Source organism: Zootermopsis nevadensis, unplaced genomic scaffold (assembly GCF_977971745.1).
Source record: "Zootermopsis nevadensis isolate Lab colony 2312 unplaced genomic scaffold, Znev_1.0 Znev_ptg000011l, whole genome shotgun sequence".
NCBI lineage: Eukaryota > Metazoa > Arthropoda > Insecta > Blattodea > Termopsidae > Zootermopsis > Zootermopsis nevadensis.
Genome location: NW_028259143.1, coordinates 15,443,903 through 15,468,516, shown reverse-complemented (window position 1 = coordinate 15,468,516; position 24,614 = coordinate 15,443,903). Strand labels below are relative to the sequence as shown.

General features: G+C 37.3%; 1 protein-coding gene across 1 annotated transcript in view; it reads right to left on the bottom strand.

The window, feature by feature from the left end:
* Positions 1-360: 360 nt before the first annotated feature.
* Positions 361-24,614, bottom strand: part of ValRS (Valyl-tRNA synthetase) — a 30,548-nt gene continuing 6,294 nt past the window's right edge. The window contains exons 3-18 of the mRNA XM_022062178.2: positions 23,904-24,031; positions 23,443-23,607; positions 21,875-22,076; positions 19,277-19,565; positions 18,911-19,035; positions 18,202-18,347; positions 15,647-15,763; positions 13,063-13,153; positions 11,487-11,663; positions 9,974-10,204; positions 9,608-9,755; positions 7,843-8,318; positions 6,663-7,022; positions 4,833-4,947; positions 3,786-3,949; positions 361-2,517 (exon numbers count right to left, since the gene is read on the bottom strand). Coding sequence (XP_021917870.1) covers positions 2,299-2,517; positions 3,786-3,949; positions 4,833-4,947; positions 6,663-7,022; positions 7,843-8,318; positions 9,608-9,755; positions 9,974-10,204; positions 11,487-11,663; positions 13,063-13,153; positions 15,647-15,763; positions 18,202-18,347; positions 18,911-19,035; positions 19,277-19,565; positions 21,875-22,076; positions 23,443-23,607; positions 23,904-24,031 — 3,153 coding nt within the window. The 3' untranslated portion in view covers positions 361-2,298. The remainder of the gene's footprint in view (positions 2,518-3,785; positions 3,950-4,832; positions 4,948-6,662; positions 7,023-7,842; positions 8,319-9,607; positions 9,756-9,973; positions 10,205-11,486; positions 11,664-13,062; positions 13,154-15,646; positions 15,764-18,201; positions 18,348-18,910; positions 19,036-19,276; positions 19,566-21,874; positions 22,077-23,442; positions 23,608-23,903; positions 24,032-24,614) is intronic.

Below are 24,614 nucleotides of genomic sequence, written 5' to 3'. Positions count from 1 at the left end.
GAATTTCGTTTCATCCTGTACGCATACATAAAACGGGCACACTATACACAGCACAATTGTATTAATTTTTGTACGTAATTTTATCTTTGGGAATATTTCTTTCATACACTTTTAAACAATTTAATATTAAATTTAATACTTGAAGATCCAAAAAATTGCAACTATATGTTATGACATGCAACAAAAAAGGTCTGATGATGGCACAAGAAGTACCAAAACATGTAACCCAAGATAATGGATAACATCATTTTCCATCCATGCTAGACCAGGCAGCCAGTCCCAAAATATTCCTTTCACAAGAAAAATAAAACACTTTACAACAACATTAAGGGTCATAACATAGCAATAAGACAATACAGGACAGTGGAAAATGCATGTTTATTTTGGTCAGGTTACATACGAGGGTTCCTTAAAGAAGAAATGGTTTACTTCAAATAATTTAATATTAAATATGATTACTACAGTTTTAAAATGTATACTGTGAAGACAATCGGGAAAGTCACAATTCCTTTGCATTCAAGCATATGCTCATTTATACAAACATCATTACTTTTAAAGACACCAGTTTCGTAACAGTTACATTCAGTTCACCTAATTGGGTAATTAATGGATTTAAAGTCCATTCAGCTGCACTGATCACTCATATTTAACACCTCAGTCCACAACAAAAGAATTTAACCTAAACCTTTAGAGTATAATTTCTGCCATACCCGACTATACTGCCACAGCGAGATTCTTATTAGGTGAATGGTCAGATTTCATCTGCACCAAATGCAAAAAGCCAGACTTCTTCATAAAATTATTAAGATCCACTGACTAATTCAGGATATCAAATTGCAGTGTTCAGTACAGTCACTGGCATTATACTTCTTTTGACAGGACTTTAAAATACTTTAGTGGTTCTCTTTTTTAGGCTCATTCCCTTTCTGGTTCTGGGTTTTGCTCTTTCTTTTGTACACCCTTCTGCCTCTGACCAGAAATCTTTCTAATCTTACCCTTCCTCCCTTGGCTTGATACTACATGTTATTTAAGTAAGATTTGATGTTTTCACAGCAGTCAATATGAAGATTTCCGTCTTCTGGGTTGTTGCGCTGTGTAGTCTGGTCGATGTTAACCAACGTTTCAGAGGTCATATTGCCTCCGTCATCAGGGCGATGAGTATGATGACGGAGGCAGTATGACCTCCGAAACGTTGGTTAGCATCGACCAGACTACACAGCGCAACAACCCAGAAGACAGAAATCTACAATTTATTTGTAGGTGAGATCTCGAGTTAGCAACACAAAAGTGTTCACTGCAGGTGCCTGATGTAGAAGGGATTTGAGTCTGCCTAGAAGACGTCTGTGATCTGAAGTGACATCTGAGTGGGCAAATTCTGCACCTAGGGCCTCCTGTGTGGGGAATCCCAGCTGCAGAATTCCCCAACCATTCATAAAGATTAAATTCTGGAAAATGTGCCATAACTATTCCACTATGCTAACGTTTCCTTACCTATTTCTGTATTGTTTGAATAACACTCATCAACGAAAGATGCATATTTTGTATTCAGGTTACAGCATCTGTTCAAGAGAAGGTCGACATCCTCTGGCACTCACAGTTGTCAATATGAACATTATGCGACACTCATACCTCATCTGATGTCCTCAAACAGAAGATTTTCATTTTATATTCAAGAATGAAATCTCAACCAGGCATATTTGGGAGGATACTATTAAAACAGTTCTTATGAAAATTAGGTGGGAGCATCAACTGGATTCATCTGTGTCAGAATGAGGACTGGTAGCGGACTCTTGTGATCACAGTAATATCAAACCTCTGGGTTTCGTAAAAGGTGGGCCATTACTTGACTAACTGAGTACAGTACGTGCTTCACAACGACTGTGCTCCATACAGTTAATTCCTTGTACAATCTCAAGCCTATTATGCTTGTGTAAAATTTTCTCCATTAAAGTTCTCTTCAGAATAATACCAGTACAGGAACATAAAATTAACTCCGTCTACAGTTCCACACGGACTGTACCTATGGGTAATAGAGCTTCGCAGATTTATGTTAATCCTTATAACTTAAACATTAAATGTACCTAAAGGGAGTGTTCAACAGTTAAAGAAAGCTAGGTGAAATCCGTAACTATCTACGAAAAAGACATTTGTACAAGAGAGCAGTGTCATGATTGCTACATGATACATCTTGCAGAGGAACCACATCTGTTCTGCAGAGGCAAAAAGCTTCTGTATTAGTTCCATAGACTAATAATACTTTTATAATGCAGAAGTGACTGAAGCGCTTTTACTGTAACACTACTGCATGGTTTTAAGTGCAGTCATAGCAGATATGAGTCGCACCAGTTCTCCTTCTGTCTGTGTCAGCTTGTCAGTATTGGTCAGACGCACTTCCTCCGGGACTTTGATACTGTAGTCTGGTGCAGCCATTGCCTGCTTCAATTTGCTTACTTGTTGTTCAAGTTGGTCTTGTTTCTTTTGAAGTTTCAGTAGTTCTTTGGCTGGATCAATAAGTCCCTGTATACAAATAAGAATATGTAGATTAAGTCAATTTCCTGGGAGCAATTAAGTATGGTAACTTAAAACATGTTTGCAAATGAAGCCATTTCTTAAAATACGAAGTATGGGGCATTACATCAACAGCAGGAGAAAAGAGTTATTGTATATAAAAATAAATTTTTACCAACTGTGCATAAAAATTTAGGAATAACATATGTAGTTACAAAATGTATGTGTAGCATAACAATTCTGGTGTGTTCACTCTGGTATTGCGTCTAGATTTTCTATTCGTAAATGTTAATTGCTGATGCTCTCTTATAAATAGCATGAAACATGGTTTTTATCAAAATTCACAGCTAAATGTTGCAAAGATGTACCTATTAGGATCAACATGTCTGTTTGTACGGAAAAATTCAAGAAAAATTGATGGACTTTCATTACAGGTTAGATTTGGGAGTTTTAGTACATTTAGCATATTATAATTTTGGTTGTGATTGCCCTGATGATGGAGGCAGCAAAGACCTCTGAAACGTTGGTAAACATCTACCAGACTACATGGTGCAACAACCCAGAAGGCAGCAATCTTCAGACTCACCTTCGTGAAAACCTCAAATCCTATATACCAGCGTGGTCCAACTGGCGGCCAGCGAAAGTATTAGTTAATTTGTTACTAGTTAGCACAAACCCATTTTTCTCGAAGTTGACATTCTGTCTCTGGTAAAAGAACATTCTGCTCAGTGCTCTCACTAAAGCCATTGCCTTTAAAAGCGTAAGATGTACGTTCTACTGGTATAAATTGTTATTGTATCAACAACAGGAAAACTATTCTGGCCCGAGCGAGGAAAAATGTTGGACCACCTTGCTATATACCAATCATGAATGACACAAAATGACACTTCCCCACATGATGTGTAATATTGTAGTAAAGACACACACAATGATAATTAGTCAAGATTCAGACCATGCCATCTTTATATGTATGAAATATCCATTTCTGAGGTGTTTTACTACTAATAGCAGTGTTATGGCATCATAATGATTCACAGACAGAAAATAGTCTCCTAATGATGCTGTGGACCTGGTACTCCTTATATAAAGTTTTAAATTTATCAGAACCAAGCTTGAGGCTGGCATGTTGAAAAATGTGCCCCATATAAGGACAGGTCCTGAATCTGAGATGTTTAGATAAGTTTGAATGTTTTAGCCCCATATCACAAGGTCCTCATATTTTATACACAACAGTATGGTCTCTTGACTAGTTTGTATATGATGACTACTGTACACACCTTTAGTAATAAGTGCACCTCACACTTGTCTGACACTGTGAGTATAGCACAGCCCTGTGGTGGAGAGGCACAAACTTCCACTTTCGAACAATAAGCCAAGGTACACACAGCAGACTGGTATTTGCACATAATTGTAGACATATCATCAGAACATAGTATGTAAGCTGCAACAAATTAAGACACAATAATACTTGTATTCGAAACAACCGTGGTACCTTCACAAGTAAAACCCCCGTAATGGGGGTGCAAACCAATCCTAGGATTGATTTAAAAAAAAACTTGTATTACAAAACATTACCAAAAATCATTCTACTTCTATTTAGGGTCTATTTATATAGGAAGGTAATGATAACGACACGAGCCTGAGAAAAAAGCCTCTCCATTTATACATACACGTCGTGGAATCGGGACGAGGCCGAGCACAAAACTCTTCGACGAATTGAAGTCGTTCAGCTATGGCAGCACAGTTTTCATTTTCCATTGAAGATTTAATCATTATGGCAATTTTGTTGGAAGAAGAGGATGTTAATAGAAGAAATAGAAGATGGGGTGTACATCCTGCGTGGCGAAATAACAACATATTTCCCTACATCCCAGACTCGTTATAGTTTTTAAAAGTACCTCAATAAATGTCACATTTTAAACCAAAACAATCTAAAGCATGTAGATCCATAAAATGTAAAATTTTAAAATTACTGAAACTATTTACAATTTTGTTTCCTTGTATATGCTGCACCATAGTAAGTACTTTTGTTACTAGTGTGACCATGTATTTGTATCCGTAAATAGATTTTCTTTCATAATCAATACCAATTGTCTGTCGTATTTTCATGTGTGTTTCACCTTACAATTTTGTTAACCTTTATAAGCTGTACATCACAGTTTATGTATGGCCCAACCTGCTATGTGTTGCAGCATAAAACCACTAAACCATTAATCCCAGATTTTAAAGCCTGTCTCGTAGCTCCATAGTACAGGGGTTTAAATCCTGCATTCATGTACAATAAAGGTTAATATGATAAAGATGATGAGTATATTAAGTCCTACCTTCAGTTTTGACCTTGTTTGGAAGATTGTAATCTGACCTTGCAGACCTCACAATGTGGATAATCTTCTGTGCAAACTCAACTTCAGATTCAATTTCAGTATTTTTCCATGGACACTGGAACAGAATACGATGTGATCAAATAAGGTGGTAAATATCATGCAAAGGGCTGGATTATACAGAACTTTCTAACTTCAAACACTTGGTTTGTGTTACATGTCTCGGCCAGCTGTGGGCTCTCGTTAAAAGTCTCCAGAAGGAAACCAGCTATCCTGAGATTATTCACAGTTTTGCTCAGTCTCTCCAGACAAATGCAGGACAGAACCTTAAATAGGGCAATTACTGCATCCTTACATATCCTTTCTCCTTTATAATTCATTAACTATCCTATAATTTGACATACAAGCTACTGAAATTGTAATTAAATAAACCATAAATAAATATGTTTTTGGCAGAATTGTTTATTCTTCATATATGGGAGGTTGTGAATGTCCATATATTTTACCTCAAAAACTTCTCAATCAATTTTGATTAAATCTGATACTGCAGTTTCACACTAAAAACTGTCAGTCAAATTTAATTTTAATACATACCAATTCAATAAAACCTAATAAATAAATAAATAAATAAAAAGAGTCATTCTTCAGAAGCTAACAGTTACTTAGCTACTCAATAAATTATACACCTTTTATGGAACCCAGTGATTCATTAACATATTAACAAGGACCCTCCATTGGACTTCATCATAAGCCAGATAAAATTCAACCCACCCTGAAAAGCCCATTTTTTAAACACCTACCATAATATTACTCTTTGACCTGTGTTTACAGGTGGTCTCTTCCTGTCACATTTCTTGCCTAAAATTTTATGTACATTTTTCATTAGACTGAAATTCAGAGAGCTGCTGAAAAGTTAAGAAAGTGTAAAATGTCAAGTACTGAGAAAATCCTGGGAGAAATGACCCAAATATGAGGTGACCATTCATTACCTTCAAAGATCAACAAATTTCTTCAACCTATAAGCAATAAGGAAAAGTATCTATTAACTACAAGTAGCACAGTCCTTCTTTGGAAGCTAAATAGTCATTCGGCTCATCTAGAAATTGTCAGCCTTTTATAGAACTTAGTTATTAACATGTTCACAAGATCACAGTTCCTATCCTGAGTCTGAAGAATTCAATCCACATCTCATATCATTCCTTAAAGATTATTTTCTTTTAACAGCCACTTTAACACTGTCTTCTCATTTATTCCTGTCCGATTAGAATGTTGTGCCCATATAAAAAAAAGTATTCAGCCACCCTAGTGTACAAATAATTAAACTCCACATGATGAAATTCTCTTGTCTAATTAGTAGTGTTCCTCCACGTCTTGCCTAATAAATTAATTCATTTCTAACGCCTCCACATTTCTTAATGACACACAAAGTGGAAAACCAACAGTAATAAAGGATAAGGATTTATAAAATAAATGTTTACCTATTCACACTCAACTATAATAAATACATATTTTACATAAAAATATGACCAAACTTTCACAAATTTTCTGTAAGTGCCTGATAAAAAAAAGTACATGACATGAAATATTTATCTATAAATAAAACCATTTAACAGAATAGAAGGAAAAAAATAATTCTATCTCTCTAAATAGTATTATAACTGTACTGCTGATTAGATGAAATAAACACACTTCAAGAGAAATTGGGAATGAAACATTGTAGAAATCTGCAACCTACCTAACACGTGAATAACATTTTATAGTGAACAATATTTTACAAAACCATTTACGCCACAAAAGCAAAGAATTATTTCAAAATTGTTCAAAACAACATACCTCATGTAAATCAGGATATGGTGCAATACAGATGCTAGAATGCTGTTCTGTTGAGTAGGGAAGCCGCTGAAATAGTTCTTCTGTAATAAAGGGCATGAATGGTGAGAGTAAGCGAAGTCCCACATGAAGACACTTATACAGGACTGTCTGAGCTGTAACTATGGCTGTACTGTCCTTGCTTTGAAACACTGGCTTCAAGTACTCTAGGTATACGTCACAAAGATCATACAACCAAAGATTGTAACAGGCCGTAGTAACCATTGCAAAGTCATAATTTTCAAATCCTTTATTACACTGTTCTACTGCTACTGATATGCGACTGAGCATCCACAGGTCCATTGCTGTCTCATTCCCAACCACCTAGAAAAAAATAAATCACATGAACGGCTATGTAATATTAATGTATAATAAAACATGTGAGGCTGAAAGTGCAAGGCTTTTAACGGGGTATATACAGATCCTTCATACGATGATGTTAACTGAAACCAAAATGTATACATCAACAAATAACAAAACAAAACCAGTGGGTAAAATACGAGGCGCGTCCCAAAAGTAAGTTTCCCACTCGTCCCACAGCTAGCAAACCTTATATTGCGCGAAGCGACTGTGCGTACGTGATAGAGCAATGACGTAGCATGGCGCATGCACTAACGGCACTTCCCGCGTTCTCACAGTAGCATCGTTGCAGCTGTTGAAGATGGAGGTTCTTATTCCACCTCCCGCCGACTGTGAAGTGCGGTCAGTGATAACGCTAGGCCGCACACGGCTCGACGGACAGCAAGTCTCCTGCAGGAGTTCAGCTGGGAGGTGTTTAATCATTCACCCTACAGCCCAGACCTCGCTCCCAGTGATTTCCATCTTTTCCTACACCTCAAGAAATTCCTGTCCAGTCAGCGTCAGCGTTTTGAGAATGACAGAGAGGCGGAGATGGTTGTCACACAGTGGTTCCAATCCCAGGCGGCAGACTTCTATGACACAGGTATTCAAAAGTTGGTCCCACGGTATGACAAATGTCTCAATTCTGGTGGCGAATATGTTGAAAAATAGCTGGACACTTGCTGTATCTGTTACAATAAATATTTCCATGAAATTGTGTTTTGTTTCTGTAAACGGCCCCAGGGAAACTTACTTTTGGGACGCGCCTCGTACATAATATGAGACAAAATACAGGCATGCCCACCTTGCATCTACTTGCCAATTCGGATGATCTGAAGCAGCTTCTATCTTCACCAAAACTGCCAATGTGCTTAAGCCATCTTTGCAAATGTGGATACTTGTCTATTATGCCTGCATTACACACGCCACTATTTCCAAAAGCTTCAAATACAACAACATCAGCATGCGACGGGGTGAACCCATCCAAGTAGCTGTGATCTCCAAAGTACAAATTCAGAACTTCCTGAATTTCATCTGACTGCAACAAATCTTTATGCTGCATGCATTCTGAAACTACTGATTCAATATTTTTCAAGCCTGATGAGTTTATTACACATTTGTTTTTCTCGTGTGTGCTTCCAAAACTTCCATTCTCAATCTTCTGATTAGGTTTGAAGTCATTACCCAAATACATAAGGGCAAATCTTGTTGCATTCCATAATTTATTACAGAAGAATCGATATCCCTGAACACGAAGGATGTCCAAATTGATATCCCGGCCTAAAACAGTTTATAACAATAATTAAAACAACAGACCCCTTCTGTAAGTACCATAACCATCCAAATACCACACACCTCCAAATAAGAAGCACATCCCAGTTCATTACATATAGAATACTAAATACTAAAAACTGGTAACTTGATTTTGGATGCCATTACAGTCCCAACCCCAGAAAATGTGAACCCCTTAGTTCAGAAGTCGTCAACATTTTGTGTGTGTACGCAAATTGAGACATGTAGATACAGAAAAGAAAATACTGAAGTTGGCAAAACTAGATACAAATGGAAAACCATGGACACTTAAAATCCAAAGTAGGCAAGGCCTTGATGTGCTCTGCATTTCATCACATAAGTTATCATATATCAACACGGGGTCCATAAGTTGAGTGTATTCTACTATTTTATTTTCTGAACCCATATTGCTAAATTTTTTATCACACTTCTTACTTCCACATTGGAATTAAAAACCAGTGAAGAAATTATACCTTCAATCTACATTTTTCATTTGTATGCATTTCATTCAATTAAAATGTATGTGATAATTTTCAGGAGGGGGTCCACAGTACCAAAAAGGTTGAGAAACACTCACATAAGTCAAGCATTCAAGTTCTAATGTTAAAAAGGAAAGCTAGCCAAGTTAAAGAACTTGTCTGTGGATCTGATGGTTAATATATTACTGTGCCAAAAATTTACTTACTTGTGCAGCATTTAATGAAACAGGTTATGGAAAGTAACGTAGCACAAAAAAGAAAAACATCGTCTGTTTCCAGGGCTTGACGTGATTTTCAGAGAAAATGTTTCACTTACATAGATAGCTTTGTTTTCCATGATGGTCTATTTTTAAGGATCCTCAAGTCATGCTTTTGGTTAAAAAAACTTTGGAAAAAATGTGCAGGAATTATGTGATGAAATTTTGTAGAACCTATTTAAAAGGCATAATATTCTGTGTTATTCTAGGAATTTAACTTGTTACATGCGACATAGTCAGTATAGTGACTGGCTATGGACTGAACGACCGGGGTTCAATCTGCGACAAGAGCAGAGGATCTTTCGTCTAGCCTCTGAGTCCAGACCAGCTCTGGAGCCCACCCAGCCTCCTATCCAATAGGTTCAGGGGTCCTTTCCTGGGCATAACGCGCGGCCGGGGCATGACGCTAACCACTCACCCCCATCTAGTGCCAAGGTCAACAATGAGTAGGAGCTATACCTCCTCTCCTCCCAAGTGCATGGTGTATAGTGGGACAGCTTTACAGTTTTTACATGAATGATGTAATGCATCTGATAATAACCTTGTGATATGTATGCACAAAGTGCAAACCTCAGAGCATCAGTACCACATTCTGGTATGCCATTTGGATAGTCTTGTTTTTGTCCCTCCTTAGCCTTTTCAATTTCTTTTGGATCCAGATTACTGCTATGAAGCTGTTGATGCAGGTTCTAGAAAAAAGAATATCACATTTTTTTATGCATTACGAAGCCATCAACACTCATTTAACTTTAAAAATTCAAGTTAGAATTCTCTGACAACTGTGTAAAATCAGATATTTTCATAACATCCAGAGACATAAATACAAGCAGATATATACAAGATATAGATGGATGATCATGATGGCAGCTGTCTGCCTAAATAACATATATTCGTTATCACTACTAACCTCTAAAGTGATACCTGATATCACATCCATTGGATCAATAACATTTCCGAGGGACTTGCTCATTTTTCTACCATGAGCATCTCGAACAATCGGATGGAGATATACTTCCCGAAACGGAAGTTTTTTCAAGAGTTTCTGCCCAAAGAACACCATCCGAGCCACCCAGAAGAAAAGAATATCATGTCCTGTTTCCAATAGTGTTCCCGGATAAAATGCTTCAAGATCTTCCGTCTGAAAAAAAAAATGGAAACATCAAATAAGTAAATATGAACTTAATACCTTATTTCAACATAATGCAAACTTGTTGTAACAAGAGTTCAATAATGTTTGGTAGGAATGTTACTTTTATGAATACTTGTTATAAGCAAATTAAACCGTAACAGGCCACTTGGCCTAATACTTGATGAATATGATGATGATGTTATAAGCAATCTAACTTCTGGAAAGTAAGCATGTGCATGAAAGTCTTTTTCAGTTTAGAAAGAGCATTTGGAAAAAATTATGAAAATTGAGATAAGAACAAGAATTTTCTCTACTATACCTTTTCCTCTGTAATCATAATTTAAAATTTAAAATTTACAATATTAACCACTTCTTCATAATGCACTAAAATGTACTTATTACTCTTTTTGATATCAGGTCCTTTTTCAATTAAGGTTTTCCATATATCATTATACTTAAAAACAAATTCGCTTCTAGGGCCACGTCCTTTTTAACCAATTAATATGAAAATTTCTAATACTAATTTCAGGTCCCTTCTCACACCTTACTGCAACTAAGTGGCTGCCACAGAAGTTGGTTAATGACAATATGTAATATTTTTAATGAGTGTAGTAACTCATACCATCGACCTCAGTGGACTAGTGGTTAGCGTGCTTGGATTTTTAAGGGTGATGAAAATATATAGCACAACTTCCTTCGGTGATCCCATGTAGATTTACGGCATGTAAAAGAACCTTACGAGCATGAAACAAGATGTTTTGTAAACAAACTTCAGCAGCCATTTCTCACCCAAGTCTCTCCTGATTCACTACTAGATGGCTCTAACAGTCAGATCAGGATTGAGTAGAAATTGTGCCAAAATTTCAATTTGCAGACAAACTGCCACATTACTGCCTTCACTTCTACATGTCTGGTAACTGCGTAAGTGTATAAATATTCAGGATGCAGCTGACTCAGAATCATAGCTGGGACTAATCCATGTTGTCAGACGTAATTTTACATGATCACAGAAAACAAACAAACTCATTTTAAAAAACCAACAATTCAGCGACTATACCACAATGGCAGAGGGACATTTACATGATTGTGGAAAGCATTCAAAAGTGCACATTATGTTAAAAATAATAAAACAGTATGCCCATCACAACCAACGATACTGCTATATTTAACATTATTAAATTGACTATGCATGAAAAAACTCATATAAATTAACTTTCCATCATATTCATCATATGCCATACTCATTACACTGGACTTTTTCTGTATATGTGTGGAATAAAAAATACAGTACCTCATCTGGCCAGCCAAATATTGAGAATGGAAACAGGCCTGAGGAGAACCACGTATCAAGGACATCTTCATCCTGCTTAAGTGATATTTTTGAACTTGGAACTCCAAATTTCTTGGATGCTTTTTCCAATGCTTCTTCTCTGTTACGTCCGCTGACCCAGTATTCATTATCTATTTCCTGAGTAAATCAAATGAGAAAGCTGAAAGTCATACAATATTGTACGCAAATTATCTGAATAATGCTAGTTAACAATATGTATTGAAACCTGAATTAAACATGATACTAACCATGCTGTAAATGTAACTTAGTTTGTAAAAGATAAAGTTAACCACTTCCCTTCTTATCTGTAAATAACCTGTATTTAAAATTTTGCCATCAATATATCATTCAAAGTTAACATAGAGCAGTTAGAATGTTGTAGCTACAAATTATTATCCAGAGTTAATCTACTCCTATAATCTGAGCTTCTCACCAGACAGAATCAAAGATCAGTAGTTCACTGACAAGATACTACCAGTGACAGATTCCATTTGTACTTCTTTGTGTTTACTCATACACTACACCTTTATTTTGCAGTTTTTTTTATGGAAAAATATCATCATCCACGTCATATATAGATAAGACACGAGACATTGGTAAACTTTTAACAGATTACATAGCACAATAATCCAGAAGACAGCCATCTTTGGATTCACTACTGTGAAATCCTCAAATCCTACAGACTGGAAGATATTTGCCAGAGTACAGTCCAACAGAGGTACTTACTGCCTTAATCATCACGTCCCTGATGATGGAGGCAGCAAATACTACTGAAACATCAGCATACTTCTACCAGAATATATGGTGCAACATCCCAAAACACAGGCATATTCAAAGTTCATTGTGTAAATGAAATACGAGGCGCGTCCTCAAAGTAAGTTTCCCACTCGTCCCACAGCTAGCAAACCTTATATTGCGCGAAGCGACTGTGCGTACGTGATAGAGCAATGACGTAGCATGGCGCATGCACTAACGGTACTGCCCGCGTTCTCACAGTAGCATCGTTGCAGCTGTTGAAGATGGAGGTTCTTATTCCAGCTCCCGCCGACTGTGAAGTGCGGTCAGTGATAACGCTAGGCCGCACACGGCTCGACGGACAGCAAGTCTCCTGCAGGAGTTCAGCTGGGAGGTGTTTAATCATTCACCCTACAGCCCGGACCTCGCTCCCAGTGATTTCCATCTTTTCCTACACCTCAAGAAATTCCTGTCCGGTCAGCGTCAGCGTTTTGAGAATGACAGAGAGGCGGAGATGGTTGTCACACAGTGGTTCCAATCCCAGGCGGCAGACTTCTACGACACAGGTATTCAAAAGTTGGTCCCACGGTATGACCAATGTCTCAATTCCGGTGGCGAATATGTTGAAAAATAGCTGGACACTTGCTGTATCTGTTGCAATAAATATTTCCATGAAACTATGTTTTGTTTCTGTAAACGGCCCCAGGGAAACTTACTTTGAGGACGCGCCTCGTATATGGAGCAAACCCTGCGTTAGTGTTCCTGACTTTAACAAGTACCAACTGCAGCATATTATACTTACATTGCCTGCTGGAATGGAAGGATCATCCACAGTAATAAAATATGCTGGAATTCTATGCCCCCACCACAGCTGTCTTGATACACACCAATCTCTGTATGAAAAATACACTCTGATAAGTTTCTTGCCTATAACAGCAGCTAAGCTCCCTACAAAATTACATGAATACTATCTCATTTACCATCCTTAATTTAAGATATCAAAATGCAGAGAGAGAGAGAGAGAGAGAGAGAGAGAGAGAGAGAGAGGTGAATAAAATTTGATGAAAGATTCTCGGGCTACAAGCCGTGTCACATGGCTGATGAATCAGCTAATGCACAACAGCCCTGAGGATGAGAACAGTGATTGTTCTCAAAACGTTGAAAGAAGATGATAATTTGTTCACTGTTCAGCCACCTGACGTGGCTTGTAGCCCGAGAAACTTTCATCAACTTCAGTCACCGCAAAAGCTTCACTTCATATGTAAATAAAAATTTTTTTGATCCAACCTGTCTGTCTTCCTTTGGACAAGGATAAGTATGGAGGTTTCAATAGTGAATGCTGGTTATGTTTCTGAATCAAACACAAAAACGTATAACTGTAAGAAATTCAGTTCATCTTGTATGTGTGGCTGTAGATCATGACATGCACAAAACAGTGTTCATCCATTAACAGACTAGGAACAAATTTGGCAGAGATGCTTAGCATGTTCAGATCTTCTAATAAAATTCCCTGACAGTTTCACAAGAAAGATTTGCTTTTTTGCTCAAATTATAAAGACTGGATGCCTATCTTAATGAAGTAACTCTTGAACATTTTCATCAATTCTGTATATGGATGGTTATCCACACTTTGCTTCTTCCACAGAAATTAATATTCATTTTTAAATCTTGAAAATCACCTGTAATTTGTACTTTTGATAAAGCAACTTCTCCAATGGCTGTTCATAACATACCAAGTGTTTCAGAAGCTGTTCTAGAACACTCGAAATTCTTTGTTCTCTTGAACTGCTCATAAAGAAAATAATCTCAAAACATGTTGTATGCATATTCAGTAAACAGCCTCATACAACTGAATTCAACAAGAATTCCAGAGTAAGACAAAATGGCCACACATTCTGACACAGTGCAATCCATTTGCAAAAGTACACTCTTATCACCAACTAAATGTGAGAACTCATGTTGATATCAATGACAGACAGAACAGCAATTCCAGAACTTAATAGTACTACTGCATACACAGTAGTTTTTGTGCTGAGATAACATTTTACATAGCTGGTTTTCATTCCTAATTCTCCGTGTGCCCTTCCACTTCGAGATTAAACAAGAAAAGGGTTAATTTCACTAGAATTTGTCCCTCTCCCCATATTTTCTGTAGATGGCCACAGTCAATGCTTCCATTTAGCGTCTCCACTTGCATGCTCGTTCTCAGAAACTCCGTGACTTCTGATGTGTCAAGGTAGCTCTCCCCTCACCCATTCACCAACCCAAAACAGGATACTATTTTACCTATGCCCATTTTCCAACTATTTAACTATTTTGTCTCCCTGACTGTTTGATTTCCTTGTTATCACTGATCACTTTGTCATTTAAAATATATTAAAATTAGCCGTCAATCACAATTTAATATTATTAAAAGATTAAAATATCATTTTACGTTCCCTATCGAGTACTCATTAAAATCAGTAAAAAATCAGTAATTCAGTGAAAAGTTTTAATACATAACACCTGATGGTGGCTATATATAGCCGAAACATGTCGTGTATGTTCCACATGTAAATCGAGTACTCGATAGGGAACGTAAAATGATATTTTAATCTTTTAATAATATTAAATTGTGATTGACGGCTAATTTTAATATATTTTAATACTATATAAATCACAATATGACGCATCTACAATATCTTATAAACTTTGTCATTTACTTCAGTTTCTTAAAATTTAAATTTGTGACATTAGTTCCCTTCTTCGTTTTGGCCATTTCGTGGTTGTGGGTCTCTACTAATTTTTTTATCACTTTGGACTCATTTTCTTGATTCACATATATATTAGAATTTGATTTTCTCTTGCTCTACTAGTGAGACAAGATTTACCTCTGCTCCTCCAATAACTAGCACCACAATCAACACAAAGTCCCAAAACCAGGTCTGCCAGTCATCTGCCTCCACCTTCCAGCCTCCCATTGTGTTCTTCCTCTTGTAATTTGCTACAGAGGAGCCAATTCTAGAAAGATATGTACCAATATCCACTCCCATACACACACCCTGGAAGCATGTCTGCACTGTACCATAACCAAACTCAACTCCTCTAAACATCATGTTTTACGGAAGGTGGGGCCGGAAGGTTAGTATGTTTTCAACTCAATTCGAAGTTCACAGGCCGACAGTCACTTAGCTAATCAAAACATTTTCCACCTTTATAGTGAAAGAAAGTTAATTACTGTGTTCAGAAGACCCCTGCGAGGTAATTCTTAACAACTTGACTACAAATGAACTCATAATAATCAAATTGCATAAAACCTGTTTCTAACATGTTTGATGAATGCTAAGGATCAAAACATTCACAAATCTGTATTCAAATCAACATTCATAAATCTCTCCACAACCTACCTAATATTATCCATCCAATGGAACCATATTTTTTTGTGGTGTTCAGGAATGATGTTCAGTTCACCTCTGCTTACAGCTTCTTTTGCAGATTTTGCCATTTCATCACATCTTACATACCTAGTGAACACAAAGCTGGATGTAAGGTCACCACCGAATTTCTGAGCAGAACATTACAAAATATATATCACTAAAGTTACAATGAATATGATACATGAATTAATGAAATCTACATTTCAGATGAAACAGGAATAAACCAATACATGTCACAGAGTATACACTGAAACCTCTGTTTTACACTTTTGAAGGGAATGCCTCAAAAGAAACGTAAAATACAGTAGAGTGTAAAATCAGGGAAATGAAAATTATGCAACCTAAAGAAAAATATGTACTGACTTTCATATAACAAAAAACCTTAGCAGACCATTTAAAATATGCATATTTAAACACATTATCAATGTAAATGCAAATACAGTACATGCCTAGTTACTTCTTTAAATAGTTCATAAATTGTTTCCTCTTTATTTGAGCTCTCGGCCTACATAATTCACTTTCAACTTCGCTGCACATTACAATAACACTGCCCTTGGTATCAACTTGTTCATGTACTTTCTGGCTGCTTCCTGTCCATCACATAATATTGGTTTATTCTCTGCAACTTCTTCTGACCTGGTCAACTGCTGGTCTAACACTCTGGACTTCACAGACTTAGAGAGCATTGTCACAATTGTGTAGCTCTCAAACTGTATTCCAAGAGGTTGTAAACTATGTCAGTCATATAGGATTTGAGACTTTCGCAGCGAGTACAATCAATAAAATCTTCTCGGGCAATCAGTCGCGTTAACTCGTTACCGTAGTAAACCGACATTTCGGGAACCAACTCTGTCCCCATCATCAGGGTTCTGATGATGGGGACTCCATCCTCACAGCCCACCTCCCTAAGATCCATCTTGATGTTATCCTCCCATCTGCTTCTTGATCTGCCCAGTGGTCGTTTTCCAGGATTCTCTACCAAAATTCTGTATTCATCCCCTGCCTCCCCATGTGTGCTACATGTCCAGCCCAATGAAGCCTCCTAGATTTCACTATCGTCACTATGCTAGGTGACCTGTTCAATTCATGCAATTCCTCTTTCTGCAATATTCTAAATTTCACATTTATTTAATCCCTCCTAGGTTCAAACACTTGTAATTTACGTTCTTCCTTCAGGGTAAGAGACCATGTTTCACAACCATACAAGATAACAGGCAAAATTATTGTTTTATATGTCCTGATCTTCAGTGTTTTTGATAGTAAATGAGATGATAACAGTTTTTGAATTGAATAAAAGCAAGCATTCCCCAGATGTATTCTACTCTTAATTTTATCATGGACCTCATTTCTAATTGTTGTTTCCAGATAATTAAATTTTGAAACATTTTCAAATGATGTCACTTATAATTATATTCCACCGTTGTTGCTGTGTTTATCTCGTACTATGCCCATGTTTTCATATTCTACAGCTTAAATTGTAAGAGTAGTTGGATAATGTGAATTGTATGTCCAACACAAAGGAGTGCACATCTGTTAATTACTACATGTAAAACAAACGCTACCCAGTGAATTTTAACTTTGTAATATTCATTTGTTGGTAATCTTCAATGAATTCCATGAATTGCTGTTTATTTTATTTATTTACTGTATTATCTTTAAAGCCGCCAAGGTGGTCTAGCGGTTAGAACGCTGGCCTTGTAATCCTGGGGTCTCGGGTTCGATTCCCGGCGGTGCCCGAATTTATAACTTGTGTTGGGCAAGGCCGTGGTCTAGGCAACACGGAGTTTTCCTCCGGGGGCTTCCCCGGTTTCTCCGTGGCATCCCAACAATTACACAGAAGAAGGCAATGGCAAACCACTTCTGGATCATCTGCCAAGAACGTATATGAACAGGTCACAGTCCGAGAAAAGGATGGAAGGATCCTGTTCATATGGACCTGTCGTCAGACAGAACACTAAATAATACTAAAAAAATAATTATCTTTAAATTCCTCTTACAGTCAAAAAGAGTATTAACCTGCTGTTCTCACACATACCTAGAAAAGGACCAAGTCTATTGAACCTGCTTAATTGCAAGAAAGGTAGGCTCTGTATACAGACATTCTGAATGCATAATTTGCAATGTTATTAAATTCTCATTTAAATCCATTTACTGATTCAGCAACATGACAGAACATCAGTTACGCCACCCAAGGAACTTCTAAAAAACCAGACTTTTAAAGCATTCAACGAATTGCCTTATTTTTTATTTAGTTCTGTAATATCCCCTTCAAAATAGTTCCCGACTTCTCATTCTCTTCATAAAAATATGATACCCATTTACACTTTTATGTAAAGCAGTAGTTCTAATGAATCAACATAAAACTCAAGAATTGTGGTGTAGATTACGCAAATTAAACCTCATCTGAATCTGACAAGTGCTTTGTGAGAATAAATATAGATAGATGATTTTAATTATGTATTCATGTAATGTTTAGGGTGAAAATAAGACAAAAATGGAGTATATGGATACTATAAAATCATTACCACTGTGGTTTGATGAGTGGTTCAACAACATCTTTTGATCTGCTACATATTGGAACCACCATTGGGTTGTTTACAGTGTCCTGATATAATCCTCTTTCTTTCAAAGCATCAGTTATGGCTTTACGTGCATGGAACCTTTTCATACCCTATAACAAATTGGACATAATGTATTCCTGATCTCCTTACGTATCACAATATCACTAAACGTTATTTCCGAAGAAAAATGATAAAACGTAATATGGGAATTTTTTACTTCAAAATGTAAAATGCAGAAGGCAACCTTAAAAGTAAAGTAATTTACTGCAAACGTTGGTAAAAAGAAAAACTACCAGACATAAAATACAATCTATATGCAGAGTAAACACTCTTCTAGAAGGCACAAAATTCCATCTTCTTTTTCCAGTTTAACAATGTTTCTACATTTTCTGGTACCCTTTACGGGTCCCCAACTTTTTATTAGTTGGCTTGATCTATGGACATTCGGTAGGACTCCTTGGACGAGGGATCGCAAGGCCTCTACCTGTACACAGGACAGCACAACACAGAAAAACATCCATGGCTTGAGTGGGATTCGAACCCACAGTCCCCGCGACCACGCGGCCACTGCGGACAATTCCTTATTTCAAAATCTAAAAATTAGGGTGACAATTTATTCAGTTTAATTTTCATTTAAATTCATAGTTATTTTGGGTTTTAAGAGTTTACTTACAGAAAATGATCCATAATCACCGATGATATTTCCATCATCACTAAAAATAGTAATAAAAGGAAGATTATGACGTTTACCAATATCATAATCATTAGCATCATGTGCAGGAGTTATTTTCACAGCACCTGAAAAAGAAATTTAAACCAATTTCAAGTTTCATGTGACATGTTTCAGTGTTATTTAAAGTGCAAAAGTGGTACGCAAACACTCTACCCTCCACACAAATCACTCAACTGCATAAATTTTGACAACAGCCTTATCAAAAGTGAGGTGTACATTGATGGTAGCTTTAAGATGTTATTCTTAATGTCTTCACCAAATATGTGGTGTGTAATTCGTTTTTTCACTGCCTAAAATAGTTCTCACCTGTGCCAAATTCCCTCTCCACATACTCATCACACACAATTGGCAACTTCCTGTCACAGAAAGGATGTACAACAAATTTTCCATGCAGGTGCTTGTAACGCGGGTCATCAGGATGCACTGCAACAGCCGTGTCTCCCAACATAGTCTCGACACGTGTGGTAGCCACGACCACCTCATCTTCACTACCATCTACTTTATACGCAAAGGATGTCAACACACCAAACTCCACCTTCTCTTCATAGCCTGGGATTGAGAGTAAGGAACGTCCACTCAACTCTATTTTATCCACCTGTAAGACAATATTGTTTTTCACAGTTAGGCAGGTCACGAAATTTTCTGTTTTAGGATAAACACAGCAGCTGCCAGCAGCAGATAAGTTTCTGCGACAGATTTAAACACATTAAAAGTTAAATGCGCAACACAGACCCACTTGGAATATTAATGATGCTGGGCTGCAATTGGAGAGTAGCAACAAATAACTGAAGACATTTTTACTATAGAGCAATTGTTATGAACAAAAATTCTTGAACTCGAAAGTGTACTTTTAGGTGCCCAATGTGCATTGAAATTAGAAAGGGGACAGCTTGCTCAAACAGGCAAATTTTGGGTACATTCTTCATCTTTTGAGTGTTGGCAACACATACACCAATGTGTCACTAATCTGTAATTTGCTCAACAACTTTTAGAGTAGTTTAATTATACTAAATTATATCAGAATCACATAAATAGTTTAACAAAGCCATAGAACATTTTTCATCTGATGGGAACACTAACGGAATAATGTAGCTCAAAATAAAAGTTTCCACCTTATATAGACTTCTATGTACTGCATTTAGTCAAAATCTGTCCAGTTACAACCAAGTTGTTCATGTAGACACATGCCAAGACAGACAGTGAAATTTATCCATTTGTGTCTACAAAATGTCCAAAAATGATAAAGTGCAACCTCAATATAACAAGAATTTATAAAATTTGGAAAACAGCTTGTTTTCAGGTATGGAAATACCTAATATTTATTGATGTGGTTTTCATGGACATACAGAAATAAAAAAACTACAACACACTCAACATCTTTAGTACTGTCTCAACTGTGAAATTAAACATTTTCTCATATTTACATGATGTCTTCAACCTGTTACCAGCCATGTATTAGCATAAATTCTTTACATGCCAACAACAAACCACAATTTACACTCTTGCAAGCACCACCCACATTAATTCATAGTTTACTGTGTGTGCATACAATTTTGAAAATAAATATGTCAACCTGTATGAAAACTTTAAGACACAAAACAAAACTTAAATTAAACCAACATATATAAATAAGCTGTTATGGGTTGGTTCTAAACACTGCCAATGGAATAAATTACCTACAGATGATCATAAGTTGTCACTACCTTTTTTTAAAAAGTGAAAAATAGTAGTCAACCTATGCCATATTCTTATTTTGATCCTTGATGAGTCACTGACTTCATACAGACATGTTACATCTCATAACTAACTAGATGGCTTACCGAACCCGAAGGTTCAACACCGAATTAACCAAAGCCCTCCACCAGACCCTGTCCTGGGCCAACAAAATCCAGTCTCCTTCAACTCCTATCTCCCACAGATCACGCCTGACATTATCCTCCCATCTACGTCTAGGTCTCTCCAGAGGTCTCTTCCCCTCAGGCTTCCAAAATAGTGGACCCAACCAACCAGATGGCTTAGGGAACCTGAAGGTTCATCACCGAATTAACCAAAGCCCTCCACCGGACCCTGTCCTGGGCCAACAAAATCCAGTCTCCTTCAACTCCTATCTCCCACAGATCCCGCCTGACATTATCCTCCCATCTACGTCTAGGTCTCCCCAGCGGTCTCTTCCCCTCAGGCTTCCCAACCAATACCCGGTGCACACCTCTTGTCCCATCCATGCACGCTACATGCCCCACCCATCTCATTCTTCTCGACTTAATCACCCTGACAATACTGGGGGAGGAGTACAGATTTTTAAGCTCATCATTATGCAGTTTTCTCCATGCCCCATCGTCTTCTCTCCTAAGCCCAAATATCCTCAACACCCTATTCTCAAACACCTGCAATCTGTGTTCCTCTAAGTGAGAGACCATGTTTCACACCCATACAATGTTACATCACAAACAAGTGTAAATACTCCTATTTTGTTGCAATATCTAGTGTTGAACAACTTTTAACCCCCTATTACATGACAATACTGTAATCTTGAACTACATTCAGTGACAGTTTTCTATTGTCAGGTTACCTGCCATGCAGACCACAGCAGTACGACAAACTGGCAACATGCAAATCATCTGAGGGAAATGGTATATTTGGGCAGGAGAAAATGAAAACAGGTTTCTGCATCACAAAAGGAAATGTCACATGATAAACATCTCTTAATGGCTAAAACATTTCGCAGATTCTTACTGTAGACTAAAGAGGCATATGTTTATGGCCCACCACATAAAAAAGTCTCAGAAGTAGTGTGGTGAAAATTTCAACTAGCCATAATTTAACAAATCAAAACAGAGAATAGCGTTAAGCATTAAAAAAACTTGGGTGACTAACGGAAATCCAGAATTAAGTTGATAAGCAAACCTCAATATCAGAAATAGCAGACTTCAATGTGCAAGACCAATTCACAAGTCTGTTACTGCGATAAATAACCCCTTCCTCGTGCAACCGGACAAAGGCTTCTGTCACAGCTCTACACAACTTTGGATCCATAGTAAAACAGGCTCTTGACCAATCAAAAGAGGAGCCCAGTTTCCTCAACTGCATATAGATTGTGTCACCCTTCCTGAAACGAACAACAAACTCAAATGTATATTACAACCAGGTAAACGTAGTGTATGGACAGCAGTCACAGGTGTTATTCTTACCAATACACTTCTTTAATTAGCACTTCTGAAGTCATGACACTTCAGCTCTTGGTACAATTACAGTATCCTTTGCGTGCACGTATGCACACGCGCATGTGTGTGTGTGTGTATGTGTGGAGACATTCCTGTAATTTCCTAAATAAGAGCCACATAACTAAGTCAACAAAAGCATGCAGTATCTGAATAAACCTTTACATACTGCATCAAAGCGTGGCTCTTTATGGAGCAGAAACTTTGCAACTCTCGGAACAAAAAAAAAAGTTGAGAATAATGGGAACAGATTTCCTAAGAAGAGCGGCTGGAATTTCCAGAAGAGAGATAGTGAGAAATGAAAGGATTAGAGAAATCATGAGGATGGATCGAGATATAATTGAGGAGACAGAGAAAAGACAACTGATTTGGTACGGACACGTGCGAAGGATAGAGGAGGAAAGGTTACCAAAAAAGACTATGAAATGGCAACCAAAAGAGAGATGGAAGAGAGGAAGACCGAGACCAGGATGGAACGACAGAATTACTAGAATCATGATAGAGTGGAAACTACCTCCGGAAGGATGGGAAAATAGAGAAGAAGTAACAGTCAAGAAACGGAAGAAGAAGATACTGCATCATAAATGCAGACAGACTATGGAAACTTTCTATACCAACAGCAAAATTCTAAATACTGAATGAAATACACTGCAATAACTGATAATATTAACAAGAACAGCATACAAACAAATAGTGTAATGTAACAGTTTGCTGGGCAACTGAGTTAATTAACTTGAGAAAGACAAATTATATTACGGATAAGAGGAAATGTCACAAAAGGAATAACATTTTGTTTCGAACAATGTGTATTTCATGCCAGTACAAACATATGGTATTAAAGCATGGATGGATAAGAGTAAACTGTGCACACAATGAGATTCTAAAGAAGTACGACTGGAAAGAGGCACTAACACTAATAAATGACAGTATGAACCACCAAGATATTAGAAACTAGAGAATGCAAGGAATTTAAATATTCTTGTTTCACGCTATAAAGACAAATAGTAGCTACACACACCACCTGCTTTAATAATCAGCAACACTGAATTTTGCCAACAATGCAGTTACGGGATTCATGTGATTCTCGGAATGAGTACCCCAAACAGCATTAACCACATAATCTTCATGAAGGCGATGCAATGTGTTTTCTTTGTGGTAAGGACCAAATTTTGATTATTATTCAGAATGGCTTGACCTTCAAAAAATTAGTGTTAAGCGCTGCAAATACACATATTTTTAGGTCATTATACATACTGTCTACGCCACTCCCAAATTTTTTCAATGAATTTCTCTCGCCCAATGTCATGTCTGGTTTTGTTCTCTTCCCTCCACAGTCTCTTCTCAACTACAACCTGTGTTGCAATACCAGCATGATCACAGCCTGGATTCCAGAGAACTGTACGGCCTTTCATCCGATGCCTGTTAATACAAAATTCACTGTATCATTCATGCAGTATAAGATGGCAGCAATACTACTTTTAGGCAACTAAAATAAGTTACAGTACTATAAGAAAGTACTTGCAGTGTTACTGCCTAACAACTTTAAGAACATACTATATTCACATTAAAATAACAAAAAATAGATTAAATGTAATGTATTCACTTAAAGTGTCAGTAGTATAGTACAAAATGGACAGAGCACTGGTTATATAAATCATGGTGAAAATTAGAGATTAAATGAATTTGAATTCATATCAGAGAATAAAAGTCACTACCATCTAGTAAGAGCATCCTGAATTGCATTTGTCAGGGCATGGCCAAGATGTAATGAACCAGTCACATTTGGCGGAGGAATCACCATCACAAACTTCCCTTTGGGATTGTGTTCTAACACACTCTTACTCTGAAAATAAGCATATGAGACAAAAACATATGGTATAAAAATCGATGTACCAACATTCACAAGCAAAAATTACAGTATGTTTTAAACACAACTTCTGGATTGTCTTTGAAAAGAAATGAAACGTAAGTGAAAAACAAACAATCACCATCAAAATTAGGTTACCTCAGTGATCTACTTATTAGTTCACTAGTTAAACAACTCCCACAGAAAACAGATCCACCTCTGCAAACATCACTAATGGGCCATTCCACATCAAAACACAGAAGAAATACATTTCCAATCTGACACCCCTTTATGAGCCGGGATAGCTCAGTCAGTATAGTGACTAGCTACGGGCTGGACGACCGGGGTTCGATCCCCGACGGGGACAGAGGATTTTTCCTCTAGCCTCTGCGTCCAGACCGGCTCTGGGGCCCACCCAGCCTCCTGTCCAATGGGTACCGGGGTCCTTTCCCGGGGGTAAAGCCGGCCGGGGCGTGATGCTGACCACTGACCCCCATCTAGTGCCGAGGTCAAGGAAGAGAGGAGCTATACCTCCACTCACCCCAAACGCCTACATGGCGTATAGTGGGACAAACTTTAC